The following is a 17,643-nucleotide window of genomic DNA, read 5'->3' as shown; positions in this document are numbered from 1 at the left end:
TAACTAAATACTAATGTCCATTTGATGCTTGCTGTCAGCTCTTTGTTTTGGGGTCCGGTGGCCCTCATTTTCCTCGTACTGTATTACAAGAGGACACCAGGGGCCACAATACAGTACTACCAAGAGGAAAATGAGGGCCACCGTGGCTTCATTTGACCCTCGACGGGACAGGCTTCAAGGTTCAAGCCAAGAAACAACACCAAAACTTCACATCAAGCTGAAAGCTGATTGGCTGGCTTGAGTTGCTTCATGCAAATATGTGCAAATGAGGCACTGATTTCTCACAAGGAAGCTTTCTGATTGGCCGAGTCAGACTGCCTTCCCCTCCCCCCCCGTTCCTGTGGTCATGACAGGTGGCCATCCTAAGCCGGCCTCACCTGATCCCATACACGCACACACACGTGTACATTATACAAACACACAAATATGCAGACATGTTGACCCTCATGTTCGCCGGCGTGCTTTTCTTCCCCGGACTTTTCCTACTGTGCAGTCGTTTTTTGAGGATCCAGATGGGACGGAGCCAGGCCGACGCCACCGTCGTGGCAGCACGGTCAGAACGCACACACGCACACGGGTGGCAAAAGTACTCACATTCTTAAATACAGATAATCCAATATAGTGTCCTCAATTTATCCCACGATGTGTTTTGAATATATAGCTAGTGTTTAAGAAGAAGTTAATTCATTGTTTCAGCCCTACTTTAGAATCAACTACAGTATATGATATGCAAATATGAATTTAAGTTGGAAGGGGTCGCATATGCCCCATTGGGGAGTCAAGAATGAGTGAATGATTTAATTCACAATTCCCCAATTATCACATAAGCATTTTCAGTTTAAGAGTTTGCCACTTTACCTGATTTGAAAGTCCCTTCACAACTCGTGTACAAACGGGAAACAAGTGATTCCTAAATTAACGCAGTAACTGTTCTGAATCATTCCAGACTTCTGAATCACTACAACAGGACTCTCGGGTTGAAACAATTACGGTAATAAAAGAATTAAATAGTACCCCAAAAGATGCTGGCCCACCGGGCAACTGCCCCGTGTGCCAGAGGGCCGGTCCAGCGCTGGTTACTTTCCGGCCCGTCAGACATCGATGCTGACGTCACACACGCTCTTTTTGTCCTCAGCGCCGTGTCGTCCGTCCAGGCTGTCATGGCAGCGGCGGCGGGATGCGTCATCGCCTCGGCGTGCCGGCACGACGTCATGGATGACAGGTGAGGATGGAGCAGTGTGAGGTTGGTTCACCTTTGACCTCACATACAAATCGGGAACGTTTGTTTTGCAGAAGAGGAATAATGGATGGCATGACTGCCTCGTAGTCAAAAGGTTCGGTTTCGAATCTGAATCCTGAGTGGAGTTTGCAGGATGATCAACTTTCATGTGAAAACCAAAACAGCACTAGTAGATTGTCAGCATGTGGCCTGACAATTGCTGGCGACCAATCAGTTTGTCTGAAAATGTTTATTCCCAGTTAAAGTTGACTGTAAAACCAGAAGAAAATACGACAATTTCTTTATTTAAACCACAAAATGTTCAACCAAGTCAACTTATTTTGTCAACAGACATTAGCTTAACGCTAACATATGATTCAAAACTCCATAGCCAGGCTAACATGAATTAGCATGGACCTTATGGTAATTCCAAACTCAAATGTGGTTCCTCAGGCACTGGCTGACGGACGCCTACATCACTTTTGCCGCACCCTACTTTGTCTACGATGTATACGCCATGTTCCTGTGTGACTGGCACAGGCGCGGGATCAAGGGTCACGAGGGCGACGGCGATGCGCGGGCGCTGTCGGCGGCCGTCATGGGCTTCTTGCGGCGAGAGAGTTTGATGGTGTTGCATCACGTCTTCATGGTCCTCTTCTGCTTGCCCGCCTCGCTGGTAACCGTGGAAACGCTCAAGTCCCGCCCTCTTTGCTGTGACTTCATCAGCTGCGTGTGTGTGTGTGTCAGGTGTGGAGGCGGGGCAAAGGCGACTACTTCCAGGGTGTTTTGTTTCTTGCTGAGCTAAGCACACCGTTTGTGTGTTTTGCCAAAGGGCTCATACAGGTAAGTGTGTGTGTGTGTGTGTGTGTGTGTGTGTGTGTGTGTGTGTGTGTGTGTGTGTGTGTGTGTGTGTGTGTGTGTGTGTGTGGTCTTGTTTTAGTTACATAGTGGGGCCAACATTCTGGGATTACACAGAGTTGTGGGGCCCACCCGTCCATGTGGGGCCATTTTTCTGGGCCCCACAAGTTTAGACCTCTTTTTGAGGGTCAAGACTTTGAATTGGTTTGAATTGGGTTATGGTTGAGATTAGGGTAAGGAATAGGGGTAGGCAATAATTTTTGATGGTTGCGGGAGGGGCTAGGAAATGCATTATATCAATGAGATGGCCCCACAAAGATAGTAAAACAAACGTGTGTGTGTGTGTGTGTGTGTGTGTGTGTGTGTGTGTGTGTGTGTGTGTGTGTGTGTGTGTGTGTGTGTGTGTGTGTGTCAGTGGTGAAAATGATTGACAGCCTCCCTCTTGTTGTTCTTGTGACGTTTCCAGTTGAAGTGCGCCGACACGCTGGCGTTCAAAGTGAACGGCGCAGTCACGCTCTTCGTCTTCTTCGGTTGCCGCGTGGCGCTCTTCCCGTATTTGTACCTGGCCTATAGCAGGTGATGTCATCAACACACAACCAATCAAGTGTCGCCATCACCCCTGGGCGTGTCCTCCTTAATGTCGACATGGCCGTTTTGATATAGCGGGCTTAGATAGTTCCTCAAAATCCCATGGTCACGCACTCAGGAATGACTGAAAGATTCTTAAGCCAATCACAAGAGTGGCACCTTGAGGTACAAGCAACTAGGGGTGTGCCAAAAAATCGATTCTCATTTAGCACGATTCAGAATCTATTTTAAATGTCCCCAAATCGATTTTATTTAAATAATTTTATACTGTCTTCCCTTTGTTTATGTGTCCCTTTATTGGGAGCGCTGTTCATGTTGTACCCGATTTGGCCACTGAGGGGCAGTGTGGTTCCACGCGGTCTGATACACTGTTAAGCTGTAGCCACATTAGAGAGTAGAAGGAAAAAGTCACAATCAAGTTATTCCAATAAAAGTTTTTTTTTGTGGCGTGGAGCCGTTCTTTTGAGTGATAAAAGTGCCGCAAGTAGCGCGCTAATTAGCATTAGCGAGTCAGACTGGAGTAGATCATTACGATTCCTTGAACATCTATAAATTGAAGCAAAAATCAGTCAATCAAATCATTTTTAATTAAAAATAAATCTTTTTAATCGGAAATCGATTATGAATCGAATCGCACACCCAAAAATTGGAATCGAATCGAATCGTGAGACATTCAAAGATTCCCACCCCTACAAGCGACCTGACTTCAGTGGTTTGTTCAGCCAAGTTCAACCTTTTAAAAAAAAGTCTGCTTAACTTAATGCTAGCGAACATTGCAAAACGTCATAGACAGTGTGGAATGGTGTCATGGATTAAAAAAAAAGTTTTAGCAACAAATATTTGAACATGATGCAACAATACATGACAACAGACAACACTCAGGTAGATTTTTGTTGTCTGCATTTTATTGAGTCATTAAGCATGACGGACAAACCACATGAACACACAGACACACTCAAAGAAACAGACACGAATGCGCACACACTCACTGACAAAATCTATTGAATTTTTGACATTCAATTTAATGATGTCACTAGTGTTTGTTTTTATATCGTGATGTTAGAAAAATACAAATTGCAAAAATCAAGAGTGATCTTGAACGCATCATGTGACAATGTGGCGCCTCCCATTTTGTCTCCCAGACACGCGTCCATCCCCGTTCACCGGGCGGTCCTGGGCGCCCCGTGGCAGTGCACCTTGGGGGCGGGGCTTCTGTGGCCCCTGCAGATCTACTGGTTCGCGCTCATGTGCCGGCGCGCGCGTCGTGTTCTCGCTGGAAGTGACACGCCGCGATGAAGATGCGCTTCCCATCAGGGAAAAGGGAACTTCCTGTTCCTGCTCTGGGCGTTGCCAGAGCTGTCGGTATCTATCGACGGCTCTGTGGGTGTTGCGCCACCTTACGCTGCCACTCTTACTATTTCAATGCAGTTTTCATTGAAAATAGTTATCAGTGCGTGATTTACGCCGGGATCTATGTAAGAAGGGGAGCTCCTCAAAAGAACAAACTGTTCGCATCAACCATTAAGGGTTTATTAAGTAATAATGAGGTTATATTTACATTATAGTTACAGATTAATCAAATATATACAAAACATTAAAACGGTTTTTGGTGAACTTTTATTTTTACTTTCTAGAACAATATTTTCTGTTGTTTAAATGTTCAATAAACAAGCACACAACATTTACTCTTATTGTTGTGCAAATATAATTAATTTGCTATTTTCTTCCCTGATGGGCTTTGCTTTCGTGTCATCGTTCATGGTTCTGTACATGATTGAAAACATAATTGGAACAGTAAGGCCACCCCTGAGCTTTGCAGCAATCAATTTTCGAGGAGGTAAATTGATGCGCTCATTCTGCACCTGCAAGCAATCTTGGCATTTGCGTGTCTGTTTTATCATAAGATCTCAGGCGCCCCCCCCCCCCCCCCCCACACACACACTTTTGTTAACAAGAGTATGAAAACCTAGAATTTTTTTATTGTACATTTAGAATAGATACAAAACTTATGATTAATCGCGAGTTAACTATTGAAGCCATGTGATTAATTACTATTAAAATTTCTAATCTTTTTTTTTTGTATTTCCTAATTAATCACATGACTTCACTAGTTAACTCCCGATTAATCACACATTTTATATCTGTTCTAAATGTACAATCATTTTTTTCCTAGGTTTTCATACTCTTGTTAACAAAAGTGGGGGGGAAATGAAACTAATAGAAATAGTCCAAATGAATTTTTGACGTCTATGGCCGTCAATGGCAGTGAATGAGTTAATTAGCTGTTGGCTTACTGTATTTTTTGTGGGTTTAGCATTACTTTGAATGTACTGACATCTTGCTTTTTATGTTGAAGCACATTGAGTTTATGCTTGCCATATGAAATGTGCTATACAAATAAAATTGACATTGACAAACTGCAGACACAACTTGCCTCCCTGGGACAGATCATGCAGACAGGTGAAACTTAAAAATTGAATTCTTAGCGATGAAATGTGCATGAAGTGTTTCTTCCAGACGTATTGGTACAAGATGGCTGCCAAGGCACTTCCGGTGGTCTCACTTCTCCCGACGGCGAGTAAGCGGCATTGACAGTCTATTCATATGCAAATCCGTGGGTTGCGCGTCGAGAGGGCGAGTTCAACTTTGAAAGGTATGACAGGAAATGGTGTGACCAGGATGTACACTTGAAGGATTTGATGGACAATTAACAAGTATGAGTCAAAAAAACAAATGATGATGGGACTTGAAAGGAAGAAATTCCAAAATAAAATATAAAAGTTGTTTGTCATTGTTCTTCGGTGGTTTTCCTCCACACTTCCTGTCCGGAAATGAATGTTGCCTTCACGTTCAGTTCGTCATCAAGCAACACAAAGTCTGCAAAAAAAAGAAAGAAGATAAAACATTTGAGTCATCTATCAAAAAAAAAAAACTTTCACCAAACATCAACTCATCAATCAATAAAAAAATATACACGCGTAACATCAAGTCAGCTATAAAAAATAAATTGATAAAATATCATCAGTGTAAAAAAAAATCTATACAATATTGAGTCATCGATCTAAAGAAAATTAATAAATCAAGAAAACATTAACTCAATCTATTGATCAAAATCAATTTATCATTCTATTGATCTTTTCTAATGACCAATATCAATTGTATACTCATTTGTTGCTGTATCGGTTTACATTGAGCTCCATTACGAATCATTTTTCTTTTGACACACAGTGGATATAAAAAGTCTACACACCCCTGGTGATAGATCCAGTATATGACATATCTTGTGATCAATTTATTGATCTATCTATTAAGGATGCAACAATAACCCCAATATCGTGATATCGCAATATTAAAATTGCCACAATATCGTCGTCGTGCTACGATATTTAAAGCACCACATCTCCATCAAAAAATGCTACTTTTCCCCTCCTTCATTCAAGCACAGCATTATGAACTACATCGACTATGATACTTTACGCTGCTGAGCCAATAGTAACATTCGCTGTGCATTGTTTACAAAGTGATTCAAGATGGCGGAGGGCGCCGACCATATTGGCACAGTGGCAGGGATGTAGCAGAAAACTCAGAGGTTGATATATATATATATAAATATATATATATTGCCAACACCACCACAATATCGTGATAATTATCGTATCGTGAGGTTCATATTGTGATAATATTTGGTTATCGTTGCATCCCTACTATCTATTGATTTGTCTATTGATGGATGTGTATAGGTATTTGTTTTAGCTATATATGTGGAGATTAGCAATATGCACTACTGTAGTGTGCATGTATGTATGTTTAGATTTTATATTTCACTTTTGGTTGTTTTTTTTTGACTATCGGCTAAGAATAAAACAACGAGGCCATCAAAACGGATGCAAAATCAAAGTGACCTGCGTGCGATCCGAAGTCTAGCGTTCCTTTGTGCTGGCTGATTCCCAAAAGTTGCGCCGGATGCAGCGACGCCGCTTCCAGGGCTTCTTCCACGCGGCAGCCTGCACACCACACAACTTGTCACCTTCCCTCCTTCCTACATCCTTCCCTCCTTCCCGCGTGCTTGCTGACCTGTGGCGTGTCGGAAGTGTCTCACGCACATGTCCATGGTGGCGATGCTGCCGCTCAGCGTCTGCGTGCCTGCAAGACAAAAAATCAAAAAATCAATTGGAATGTCGTCAATCCCAATAATCAAATTCGACATTCAATACTTTAACTCATTCACTGCCATTGACGGCTATAGATGTCAAAAATTCATTTGAACTATTTCTAGTTTCAAATTGTTTCCCACTTTTGTTAACAAGAGTATGAAAACCTAGATTTTTTTTTATTGTCTTAGAACAGATATAACATTTGTGATTAATCGTGAGTTAACTAGTGAAGTCATGCGATTAAAAAGATTATTAAAAATTAAACAAAGAATGTTTTTTTTTTAAAGAAGAACAGATAATTAAAAATGAGGGGCATCAGGCAATTCAAATTTGTAAAGGTAATTAATCGCATGACTTCACTAGTTAACTCCCGATTAATCACAAATTTTATATCTGTTCTAAATGTACAAAAACAATTCATACTCTTGTTAACAAAAATGGAAAAAAAAATGTTAAATAGAAATAGTTAAAATATATATTTTTAAAGTCTATAGCTGTCAATGGCAGTGAATGAGTTAATTAACTGAAAATTTCCGATTTCACTAATTAACACTGATATTAAAATTATCACTAAGGCTTTTACATCTAGATTAGAAACAGTAATCCCGACAATCATTCATAGCGACCAAACAGGCTTTATTAAAGAGCGTCACTCTACTAATAATATTAGAAGGCTCTTTAACCTTATTAGTATGTCACAGCGGCATGATAAAAAGGCAGTTATTATATCATTGGATGCAGAAAAAGCTTTTGATAAAGTTAACTGGTCCTTCCTCTTTGCTGTTTTAAATAAATTTGGCTTTGGGAAGTCATTTATTCACTGGGTGTCAGTATTATATGATTCTCCTAAAGCTACTGTTACTACTAATGGGATTATATCTAAGAGTTTTACTCTACAGAGAGGCACAAGACAGGGATGCCCACTGTCGCCTTTATTATTTGCAATATTTATTGAACCGCTTGCATTAGCCATACGCCAGGAAAGAATGATTCAAGGAATTCACTCTGGGGTAACAGAACATAAAATTAATCTATATGCCGATGATATTTTACTTTATTTAGAAAAGCCTGCTATTTCGTTAGGGGAAGTATTTAACTTAATAACTAAATTCTCACAGTTATCAGACTATTCTATTAACTGGACAAAATCAACACTTCTACCTATTACAGAAAATTCATGGAACCCTGCAAGCCAGGACCCATACTACTCATTTCCTATAGGTAATTTAAAATACTTAGGCATAAAAATCTCACCTAAATTAACTGATTTAGTTAATTTAAATTTCACTCCACTTCTGGATAGCATTTATAGTGACTTGGAGCGCTGGAATAATCTTCCTATTTCTCTAATAGGACGAATAGCCACTATTAAAATGAAAGTTTTACCCAAAATAAACTATTTTTTCTCAATGATTCCATTTAAACCTACGGCTAACTGGTTCCAGTTGTTGGACTCAGCCGTTACAAAATTTTACTGAAAAAAAAAAAAAGCAAAGATTAGTCTATCTACTCTTCAGAAAAATAAATCCAAAGGAGGTCTAGAGGCACCAAATTTTATGCACTATTATATAGCCAACCAGCTACAATATATTATTTTATGGGCACAACCCAATAGAGATACTAACTGTTGGCTGGAACTAGAACAGAAGGATTGTAATAACCTCAGACTCCTAGATTTACTCTTTATTACAACATCGATTAAGCGACATAACTGCTTTAAAAATCCAATGATTTCCGCCACCCTGACTGCCTGGTGGAAGGCACTAGAAATGACAAAAAGCCCAAGTGGAGCCCAGCGGGCTTTCTCCCCTATGGCATAACCCCGACTTTCAAATTAACAACCAATCGTTTTATTTGAATGTGTGGGAGCAGAAAGGAATTACACATCTCCACCATCTCTTCTCAGATAATATGTTTATATCATATACATCCTTGCTCCAAAAATATAAAATAAAAAACGGAAACTTTTTACATTATTTGCAAGTTAAAAGTATGATAAAGAAACAAATTCCAACACTCCAGGGTACGCTCCAACCGCCTGTTTTAGCTAAAGATATTACCAAGCTTTCTTCGACAACAACAAAAAAACTCTCAAAAATATATAAGTTACTTTCATATACTGATAAAACGTCTTTACCCATCTCAAAATGGGAAACAGACTTGTCTATAGCTCCGGAATCTGTCTTTTGGATTCAAGTTTGTGAAAATGTTTTTAAAATGACAAAACACACAAATTTACAACTTATCCAATATAAAATTATTCACAGAACATACATTACTCAATATATGATGAAGAAAATGGGACTCTCAGACTCCGACATTTGTCTCCAGTGTTTACAAAACACTACAGACACTTATTTTCATGCTTTATGGTTATGTACTCCGGTTATGTGTTTCTGGACTAAAGTCTTAGAAAAACTTTCCGCTGTCTTGGACTGTAGGATACCGTTCTCTCCAAACTTGTGTTTGCTAGGTGACTTAACAACAATTGACTTACCACATAAACAATTTCAATCTATACTTGTAGCCCTTACTATCGCAAAAAAAACAATTCTTGTTAACTGGAAAAATAAACAAACTTTGAATATCGACCAATGGTCTAACCTCCTCATAAATCATATTTTAATGGAAAAAATATCTGCCTCAAATAAAAACCAAATGTCAAAATTTAAAGAAACATGGTCTACGTATATAGAATTTTTTAACATAAACCTGGTTACTTAATTCTGCCTGTTAGCGAGAGCCACCGCAGCGTGATAACTGACATTGATGTTTCTGTATTTGGCAATTTGTAACTAATGGTTGTGTTTCTATAGTCAGGAACCCGGCTGCTGCCAGCGGGATCGAGCGGATTCACCTCCGATGGGCACCAGGGGTTGATATTCGGATTCACGGCATGCCAGTGGGTTAATTCTGTGGGTGCTGTCCCCCCTGGCGGGGAGTGGGCGGGTCTGCCCCTCTGTTGGCTGCTGGGTGGCGGCTGCGTCTTGGCCGTTCCCTGGGTCTCTTGGGGGGTGCTGCGTTGCGGGGCTTTCCCTGGTGTCGGGGGCGGCGCCATTCCGGCGCGGTCCGTCGCTCTGGGCCCGGCGACGCGGTTCGGGGCCTGTGGGCCGCCGGGGTGCCCGGTGGTTCCCTCTCCCCTCCCCCTTCCTCCCCCTTGCTGCCTCTCCCTCCTCGCCTCTCCCCGCCCGTCCTCCGCCTCCCTGTCCCCTCTCCCTCGTCACCCTTCCTCCTCCTCTCCCCCTCTCCTTGCGTCCCTGCCGCTGCCCCCTGCCCTTCTTGTCGTCCCCTTCCCTCCTCCCTTCCCCTTCCCCGGTACGCCTTCCTTCCCCTCCCCTGGGCCGGGGGCTCCATCCATGGCCCGGGTCTCGGTGCTATGGGGGCCGGCGGGGGTGGCTGGGGTTTGGTGTCGTGCCCGCCCCGCTCCGGTGGGCGTCCTGACACCTCGGGCGGGACCCAGTATCCGGGGGGCGAGCCCTATCGCCCCGCCGGACGGGTCCCATATGCCCGACGGGGTCCTGGTGGGGTGGGTGGGGGCTTGGTGGGCCGGTGCGCCTCCTGCCCCCGCCTGGTTGGGGAGGGCCCCGCTGGTCACTCCTCTTAACTCACTACACTAGGTTTGCACAATACACTTTTATAGACATATAGGGCACATAACACACTTTGGGGGGTGGGGTAGGGTGGAAACACCGTCTTCACCCTACAACTCCCCTCCAATTTTAATACACCACACAACTTGTGGGTGGGGGGGGGGGCTTGTGGGGGTGCCATCGGTTGGGGGCCGCAGTATAGAGCAGTGCTGCGGTCCCCTGTCCGTGTCGCCACCCCCCCCCCCCCCCCGCCCTATCTATTTTTTTTAATGCACCAGCAACATGCTTGGGTGGCGGGTGGATCGGAGCGTGGGAATATCATTTCCATCGGCTCCGGTTCACCTGCTCCTAATATTAATGCACCACACACACACACTTGTATATACACTGGGTGGGGTCACATTCACGGTTTAGGGGTAGAGTTCGCCAGTCCGCGAGCTGGCGGACTCAGTAACAGGGGTTAATTTTCACAAAGAACGCTGGGGTGACGACCGGGGCCTTCCCCCGCTGGGCCTGGGGTTCGGGGGTGTCGGCCGCCCTCCGGTGCCCCCATCTCCCCCTTCTGCCCCCGGTGTTCCGTCCTTCCACACGGCGGGGGGTGGGGTGGGCGCGGCTGCCCTCTCCGCTCCGCTGTCCGGCCCCTCTTCGGCGCCGGTGCCTGGGTGCGGGTGGTCCCCGGGGGCTGGGGGGCTGCCGGTTGGTCGGGGGGGGGGCGGCTTTGTTGGGGGGGGCGGTGGGGGGGGGGGGGTTGCGGGGTGGGGGGGTGCTGGGGTGGGTGGCGGGGGTGGATGGGGAGCGGGGGGTCGTGGGCCGGTGGGGTGCCTGGCGGGCCTGCAGTGCCCCGTCCTGCTGCGTTGGGTCGGGGGCGCGGGCCGTGTTGGGGCGGGGGGCGCTCCTGCTCCTGGGTTTGCTCTCCGGCCGGTGGCCCTGGCGGGGCCCGGGGGTCGTCCTTTGGCGCTGCCGCGGCCTGGGGGGCCCTGAGGTGTTGCGCTTGCTCTGTTCCGGCGGGGGTCGACGGCTCCCCTCTTTGGTGGAGATTTTCATGCATGCCAGATCCACCACACCAGCATCTACCGAAACTCAGACACAATCTGTTTCCTCCTCAGGTTATTGAATCGGTGGAGGCTGGTGTCTGCGGATCTCACGCGGCTTCGTCTGTCCTTCCTTCCTTTTCTCGGTCTCTCCTTTGGTCTCTTGAGGCCTCCCTGATTTTATGTTTTTTGGATTTGTTGGGGTCTGGATGTTTCTTGGGCTGGGGAGGAGTTCTGGTGGGGGGTGTCTGGTCGGTGCTGGATTTCACCTTCCTTGGTTTTTTGTTCGGTCCCCTCGGGTCTCCTGGTGTTCGGTTTAGGTGAACGGTATGAGATTTTTTCTAATAGGTTTTCTGGTGAGCTAACAAATACACGCACGCACGCACGCACATACACATACTCACCCACACACACACACACAAAAAAAAAATAATATATATATATATATATATATATATATATATTAAAAAAAAAAAAAAAAAAAAAGAGCAATGATGATGACATTTCCGAATGAACAATAATACTGAGCTCTATAAAAAAAAAAAAAAAAAAAAAAAAAAATTACTGAAAATTTTAATTTGATATCAGTTTTTTTGTACAACAAAAATTGCCCTAAACCTTGTAACATTCAACTTGACAATAAAAAGTGTGACATCGTCTATCATAAAATGAAAAAACAAATGTGTGATATGAATTTGATAAATATCCTACTTATTTATGGAATAAAAAAAAGGAGCAGCAAATCATGTGGGGATGTTGTTTTGGGATCTCACCGGCCACGTAGACGTGCAGGCCGCAGATCTTGACTTCCTGCTGGCCCAGCGTGTGGCGGCCCGGCGAGAGGCCCATGGCGGCGATGGCGTCCGTCACCAGCACCAAACCTACACACACACACACACACGACGGCAACTCATTTACTTTCGTCTTCGTTTTGCTCATTTCAGGAACGTGGAGAATAGGATGGCATACAAATCCATAACTACAATACTGATTGATAGGAAGGATCAAATTTGGATGTAAAATGAGCAATGTCATGTGATGTGCACACGCGTGTGAGCATCAAAATGGATCTTTGTGAGTGCGAGCGTGTCGGTAGGGGAGGCACGCCGACCTGCCGGGTGAGCGCGGTGGGCGATGCGCAGGGCGGCGGGGTTCGTGTGGATCCCGTCGGCGATCATCCCGTAGTAAATGGTCCGTCCCGCCGGGATGTGCTCGCTGGTCAGCAGGCCCACGATGCCCGGGTCCCGATGGTGGAACTGGACCGCAACGCCGCAGGAAGTTGGTGAGATACGTGCTTGGACGCTCGCGCGCAAACTTTTTTTTTTTTCTCCAGCAGTTGCTTTTGCACCACTTAAAACCTCTTCATACTGTATCCACCTGCGTTTCACCCAAAATATTAACAGTAGAGTGTAGTGGTGCCTTGAGGTACGAGTGAGCCGAGTTTTTCATGGTAGGAGCTTTTTTGTTTTGGCTTGAGATACCGCCAGCGAACGACACTTCTCCAAAAAGAGGCGTGACGAGGCTTAAGGTTAAAACTCAACTTCAAACACGTGACCCATGACTAGCATCATGCTAACGGATCATGGGAAATGCCATAGACAGGCTAACAAAACTTGCACCCATGCTGCCACTTTTTTTTACCCGTGACTGCCACCTCTGGCCCAAAGCGTAACTGCACCATGTGTCCGGGTCCGCACACTCTACTATAAAGGGAAGATAAAAGCTGATAGATGCAGTCAGATTAAAACAGTCAGGGCTCTTTGTACTCATCTGGGCATTGGTAGAGCATACATGATGTAGAAAAAGCTTTAATATTACCTTTAAGCAATGGACGTGAACATAAATGGTGCGGCAACACATGTAGACAGACAATCTAATAGTCACAGGTAGGCCTATACTGTTAGATAAATTGCGTAATTTATCATTTATAATCATCTTTGTAAACTAGAAAAAACAACAATCTGGTTGCCTCAATTCATCCTTTTCAGGTTACTATAACCTGTATGACTAACAATCCACACAAAGTAAAAAAAAATACTTTGCACGCACACTAGTATTTTTTTTCATATTGTGACAATGACATTGCCAATTATGCGTTTAGGCTAACGATATATTCTTTATCCTCTGCAAAGAACGACTGTCATTAGTGCAGATTACTGAGGAGCTGAGATGTCTCCATTTTCAGTATCCATGTCTGTATTGTACCGCCCCCAGGTGGCCAGAAGAAGCAGCACAATGTCCACTGAACTGACGCAAAGAATGTTTAATTTTACGTTCCATTCACTGATGTCATTCATGTATGTTTTGATTAGAGCTGTCAGGCGATGATTTTTTTAAATCTTAATTAATTGCATGACTTCAATAGTTAACTCACAAATTTTATAACTGTTCTAAATGTACAATAAAAAATGTTTTCTACCTTTTCATACTCTTGTAGAAATGCTAAACTAATAGAAATATGTCGTCATCTTTTAGTCATTGTTACAGTAATTTCATAATAATTCATGACATTGAGTTAAAATTAAAAAGATGTACTGTACTGTAAAAAAACAAGTGTGATATTGATTTGTGTTGAGGTCATTTTTCTGCCACTAGATGGCATAATTGCATTTGTAAGGCATTGGTGATGAGTGCATTTTTCTTTGCATATTACGAGCTATCTGATCTTTAACACGAAGTAACTTGTGAAATTATGCAAAAAAAATTAAATCCAATTTGACCCCAGTCTCCACAAATATGTGCATTATTGTTAAATTTATTGCTGCAAAATTTTGACGTGGACGTGTCTGCTGCGTTGCGACTGGAATTCTCTTAGTACAGGATTTCCAAGTTTCTTTCCAATGCATTAATTTTGACACCCCTAGTTTTGATGAAGTACACTTTTATAGACTGCAGTGCAAAATGCTAACACTGCCTTCAACTTTGCATGAATCGAGTCCAGTTGTTTAATACGCTTCCGTTGTGTTTAACTTTAAAACTTAACACATTTACATGTCATCATTTTGAAATGTGTCTTTTCAAACATTTATTTTGATGAATATTTGAACTTTTTGCCCAATACATTTGAACCGAAGCATTGTTGAAGGATCGTTTTTCATTTTCCTATATTAGAATGCAATGTTATTGTTTAACCTATGCAAAATTTTAACAACAAAAATTGGAAATATTGTATATTTTTAGGGAATTATTATTTTTTTAATTAAAACTTTGGACTGATGCATTATTGAATTTTTGGGTTCTTGAAGAGCCAAGTATTTTTGAGGGTGTAAAAAATTGGCAAAGTACTATTCTTATGTTCTCATATCTCAAGGCACCCCTGTATACTGACTATAAATCCCGATCTAGTGATTAGGAAGCAAGAATTCCCCAAATTAGGATTTTCAGTTTCGTAACGATCTTGGTGCACGATATCAAAATGTACATGTAGTGTTTCGGGGACGTACGGGCAGCATGGCGTTGAAGAGGTGCGTGATGAAGGAGGCGCCGTGGCAGACGGCCTCCTCGGCTTGCGACAGATTGGCCACCGAATGTCCCAGCGAGACGGTCACGCCCCTCCGGCACAGCTCGCTCACCACCAATCGGCTGCCCTCCAGCTCGGGAGCCAGAGTCACCACGGCGACGTTGTCCAGCCCGCCGTAGACCTCCAGCAGGTCCGCCATCGCCGCGTCGCCGTCCAAGAAGGTGCGCAGGAAGCGCTCGGGGTGCGCGCCCTTCTTCTCGGCGCTGATGAAGGGACCTTCCAGGTGGACCCCTCCACAAAAAAAACAAAAAAAGAAGATTTGGGTCACACTTCCTGGCGCCGGCAAAATAAAAGATGAACTCACCAAGGACACCTGCGCCGTGATGACCGCCATCCTGGACTTTGATTTGAGGCAGGACCTGAAAGACATATGGGGGTCAGGGGTCATTATAACGGACAGGACCGCTGTGAGGGGGTGGCGTCATCACCACGCGCTATCGCGAGGTGATGGGCGGACCTTGTGGTAGACGTGCGGCGGCGACGTGACCAGCGTGGGGCAGAAGGACGTGACGCCGTGTTCCAGAAGCTTCCGGGCCACCAAAGAGATACCAGCGCCGATGTCGTCAGAGTCCCGAGAGAAGTCCACGCCGTAACCTCCTGCGGAGTGAGCACACGCCGCCGCCATCAGTCACATGCGCACATATGAAGACAAACGGCGAGACACGTGGACGCCACCGTTGATCTGCACGTCGATGAATCCCGGCGCCACGATGGCGCCGCCGCAGTCCAGCTGCTTGTCGGCGTAGGCCTGTTCGTCAAAGAAGAGCTTCTCCGGATCCAGGATCTTCCCTTCGCGCACCCACAGGTCATCCCTGTACACAAAAAAACCAAGTTGGTGATGTAAAGCATTGGGGTGAGCCGATAACGCCCTACAACCTTTCAACATAACCTTTTGTCAGGGCTGGGCGATGATATGATGGCGACATATTTCAGGCGGATCACGTGATCAGCTGTGAGCATTTCTTGACTCAAACGTGTGTGACAAGTTGACTCTAAACAGAACAATTACTTAAATAATCTAATTTAAAAATAATTTTTTGTTAATTGACAACTCTGACTAAAAAAAAACATTCCCTTAATCCCTTTATTAAAAAAAAAATATATATATATATATAATAATTTACGGAAGCGTATTGCATTCACTTGAAAAAACCCCAGCTGTTTTTCTGACTAATTTTTGGGGGGAGTTTTGTGTTTTGGAGTATTTTTTTTTCGGAATAAAAAAACTGGCTGAAAAAAATTCTTCAGAAAAACAGGAGGAAAAATTACTCCGACAAACGGGAAAAAAATATAAAAAAAAAAACGGAAAAAAATTATTATTCCGAAAAATAGAGCTGGTGTTGTGTTTTTGGATTATTATTATTTTTTTTACCTCTGAACTCCAAGTGACTTGTTGCAGACTCGCTAATAGCGGAAGCGGACACTTTCCCGCATATCTCCATATGCAATAAGATGGTCATGTTTACTTACTAGCTCTCAATAAAAGAATTAATGTGTATACTATATATGTGTTTTTTTCTCTAATCTCTGAGGGAAAACCCTTTTTTTTTTAAAATTCAGAATAACATATATTCCGAAAAAAAGAAAAATTATTATTTTATAAAACAGGGGAAAATTACTCAGAAAAACAGAGGATTTTTTTTAAACAGAAAAAAATACTAAAAAAAAACAGAGAAAAAAAACAAAGGTCCCCCAAAAAATTAGTCAGAAAAACAGGACTTTTTTCCCCCAAGTGAATGCAATACGCTTCAGTAATAATTAATTAAAAATAATAAAATGATTTTTCCAATTGACCATGCAGAAAATGCACACATATTGTTGTGCCTCCAAAATTCAGAGTAAAAATAGTAGCGCAAAAATCCCAGGAGGGTTCAACATCCAAGTTTAGGGGACAGATGTTGCATGCAAAGATTTTCGTTGAGTGGCGTTTGCCGGTCACCTCTGCAGCTGGTGGTCCCTGAGGATCCTGCAGTTGAGCAGCTGAGTGATGGGCGCCTCCGACACCGATTTGTTGGACGGCATCTCGGAAGTCTGGGGGGAAAAAATCATCTTGTCCTCCTTTCACATCTCTGTCAACTTTGGACTTTTCCGAGACATTTTCAAATATCGTTGGGACTTTTGTAACTAAATAACACATCTGGTTATTTCACCCCCTGAAAATTGTGACTCGTGTAATGTGAGTGTTTGAGTCTTTGCTGTCAGGACTCATAAGCAACGATCTTATCAGAGACTTTGCACCCTGGTGCTCTTCTTCGTGCATTGCATTCCACACGCACGCGCACCCCCCCCCCCAAAGTCTAACGAAAGCAACAGAAAAACCACAAGACAAAAGCGCCTCTTCAATGGCGATATTTTAGTGCTTGTTATCCTTTAAATACGTGAAAAGGAGACGAAGAATCGATTTGTGGGACTGTTTCTTCAAGTGTCGTTAGATCGACGGTAGCACAAAACGAACCAAAAAACAACGTACTTTTTATGATAAAAAGTCAACTTTTGTCTGATAAATAAGAGCAAAAAGGTTCGACTGCCTTCCCCAAAGCCTTTGACGCCTTACCCTATCGACTTCCGCACTTCTTTTGTGTCCCCAGGCAGCCAAAAGCCGACTAAATGAAATAAAATAAATAAAATAAAAGCAGTTTTTACAGCGCTCGCTCTTTGCTTCTCTGCAGTGTACACGAAGTGA

General features: G+C 43.6%; 2 protein-coding genes across 5 annotated transcripts; one reads left to right on the top strand and one right to left on the bottom strand.

The window, feature by feature from the left end:
- Positions 1-366: 366 nt before the first annotated feature.
- Positions 367-4,586, top strand: LOC147181562 (ceramide synthase-like). Of its 3 annotated transcripts, none has more exons than XM_086079487.1 (6): positions 367-553; positions 1,136-1,222; positions 1,760-1,895; positions 1,967-2,062; positions 2,544-2,653; positions 3,808-4,586. In XM_086079487.1, exons 1-6 carry the CDS (start codon positions 435-437, stop codon positions 3,959-3,961), a joined length of 702 nt encoding a protein of 233 aa, XP_085935613.1. In that variant the 5' UTR covers positions 367-434; the 3' UTR covers positions 3,962-4,586. The 3 variants fall into 3 exon arrangements, with proteins under 3 accessions (XP_085935613.1, XP_085935604.1, XP_085935623.1); XM_086079478.1 differs by having other exon boundaries at positions 1,673-1,895; XM_086079497.1 differs by lacking the exon at positions 3,808-4,586 and having other exon boundaries at positions 1,673-1,895; positions 2,544-2,657.
- A 43-nt stretch (positions 4,587-4,629) lies between these two features.
- amdhd2 (amidohydrolase domain containing 2) lies at positions 4,630-17,643 on the bottom strand. 2 transcript variants are annotated; one of them, XM_086077287.1, is made up of 12 exons: positions 17,515-17,640; positions 16,900-16,991; positions 15,850-15,952; positions 15,636-15,772; positions 15,418-15,557; positions 15,265-15,319; positions 14,884-15,191; positions 12,552-12,696; positions 12,214-12,321; positions 6,740-6,808; positions 6,568-6,669; positions 4,630-5,542 (listed from the first exon to the last, which is right to left on the bottom strand). In XM_086077287.1, exons 3-12 carry the CDS (start codon positions 15,918-15,920, stop codon positions 5,454-5,456), a joined length of 1,224 nt encoding a protein of 407 aa, XP_085933413.1. In that variant the 5' UTR covers positions 15,921-15,952; positions 16,900-16,991; positions 17,515-17,640; the 3' UTR covers positions 4,630-5,453. The 2 variants fall into 2 exon arrangements, with proteins under 2 accessions (XP_085933413.1, XP_085933412.1); XM_086077286.1 differs by lacking the exon at positions 15,850-15,952 and having other exon boundaries at positions 4,631-5,542; positions 17,515-17,643.

This window comes from Leptonotus elevatus, chromosome 1 (genome assembly GCF_054856555.1).
Source record: "Leptonotus elevatus isolate MCC_2025b chromosome 1, RoL_Lele_1.0, whole genome shotgun sequence".
NCBI lineage: Eukaryota > Metazoa > Chordata > Actinopteri > Syngnathiformes > Syngnathidae > Leptonotus > Leptonotus elevatus.
This window is presented reverse-complemented; position numbering and strand designations above follow the sequence as displayed.

Excerpts from the sequence above, each read along its gene's own strand:
- LOC147181562 (XM_086079478.1), top strand. The coding sequence starts at position 435 with ATGTTGACCCTCATGTTCGCCGGCGTGCTTTTCTTCCCCGGACTTTTC. Across the intron at positions 1,223-1,672 it reads CACGACGTCATGGATGACAG|GCACTGGCTGACGGACGCCT; the intron begins GTGAGGATGGAG and ends GTGGTTCCTCAG. Across the intron at positions 2,654-3,807 it reads TTGTACCTGGCCTATAGCAG|ACACGCGTCCATCCCCGTTC; the intron begins GTGATGTCATCA and ends TTTGTCTCCCAG.
- amdhd2 (XM_086077286.1), bottom strand. The coding sequence starts at position 16,982 with ATGCCGTCCAACAAATCGGTGTCGGAGGCGCCCATCACTCAGCTGCTC. Across the intron at positions 12,697-14,883 it reads TCTTCAACGCCATGCTGCCC|TTCCACCATCGGGACCCGGG; the intron begins GTACGTCCCCGA and ends GTTGCGGTCCAG. Across the intron at positions 12,322-12,551 it reads CCACCGCGCTCACCCGGCAG|GTTTGGTGCTGGTGACGGAC; the intron begins GTCGGCGTGCCT and ends GTGTGTGTGTAG.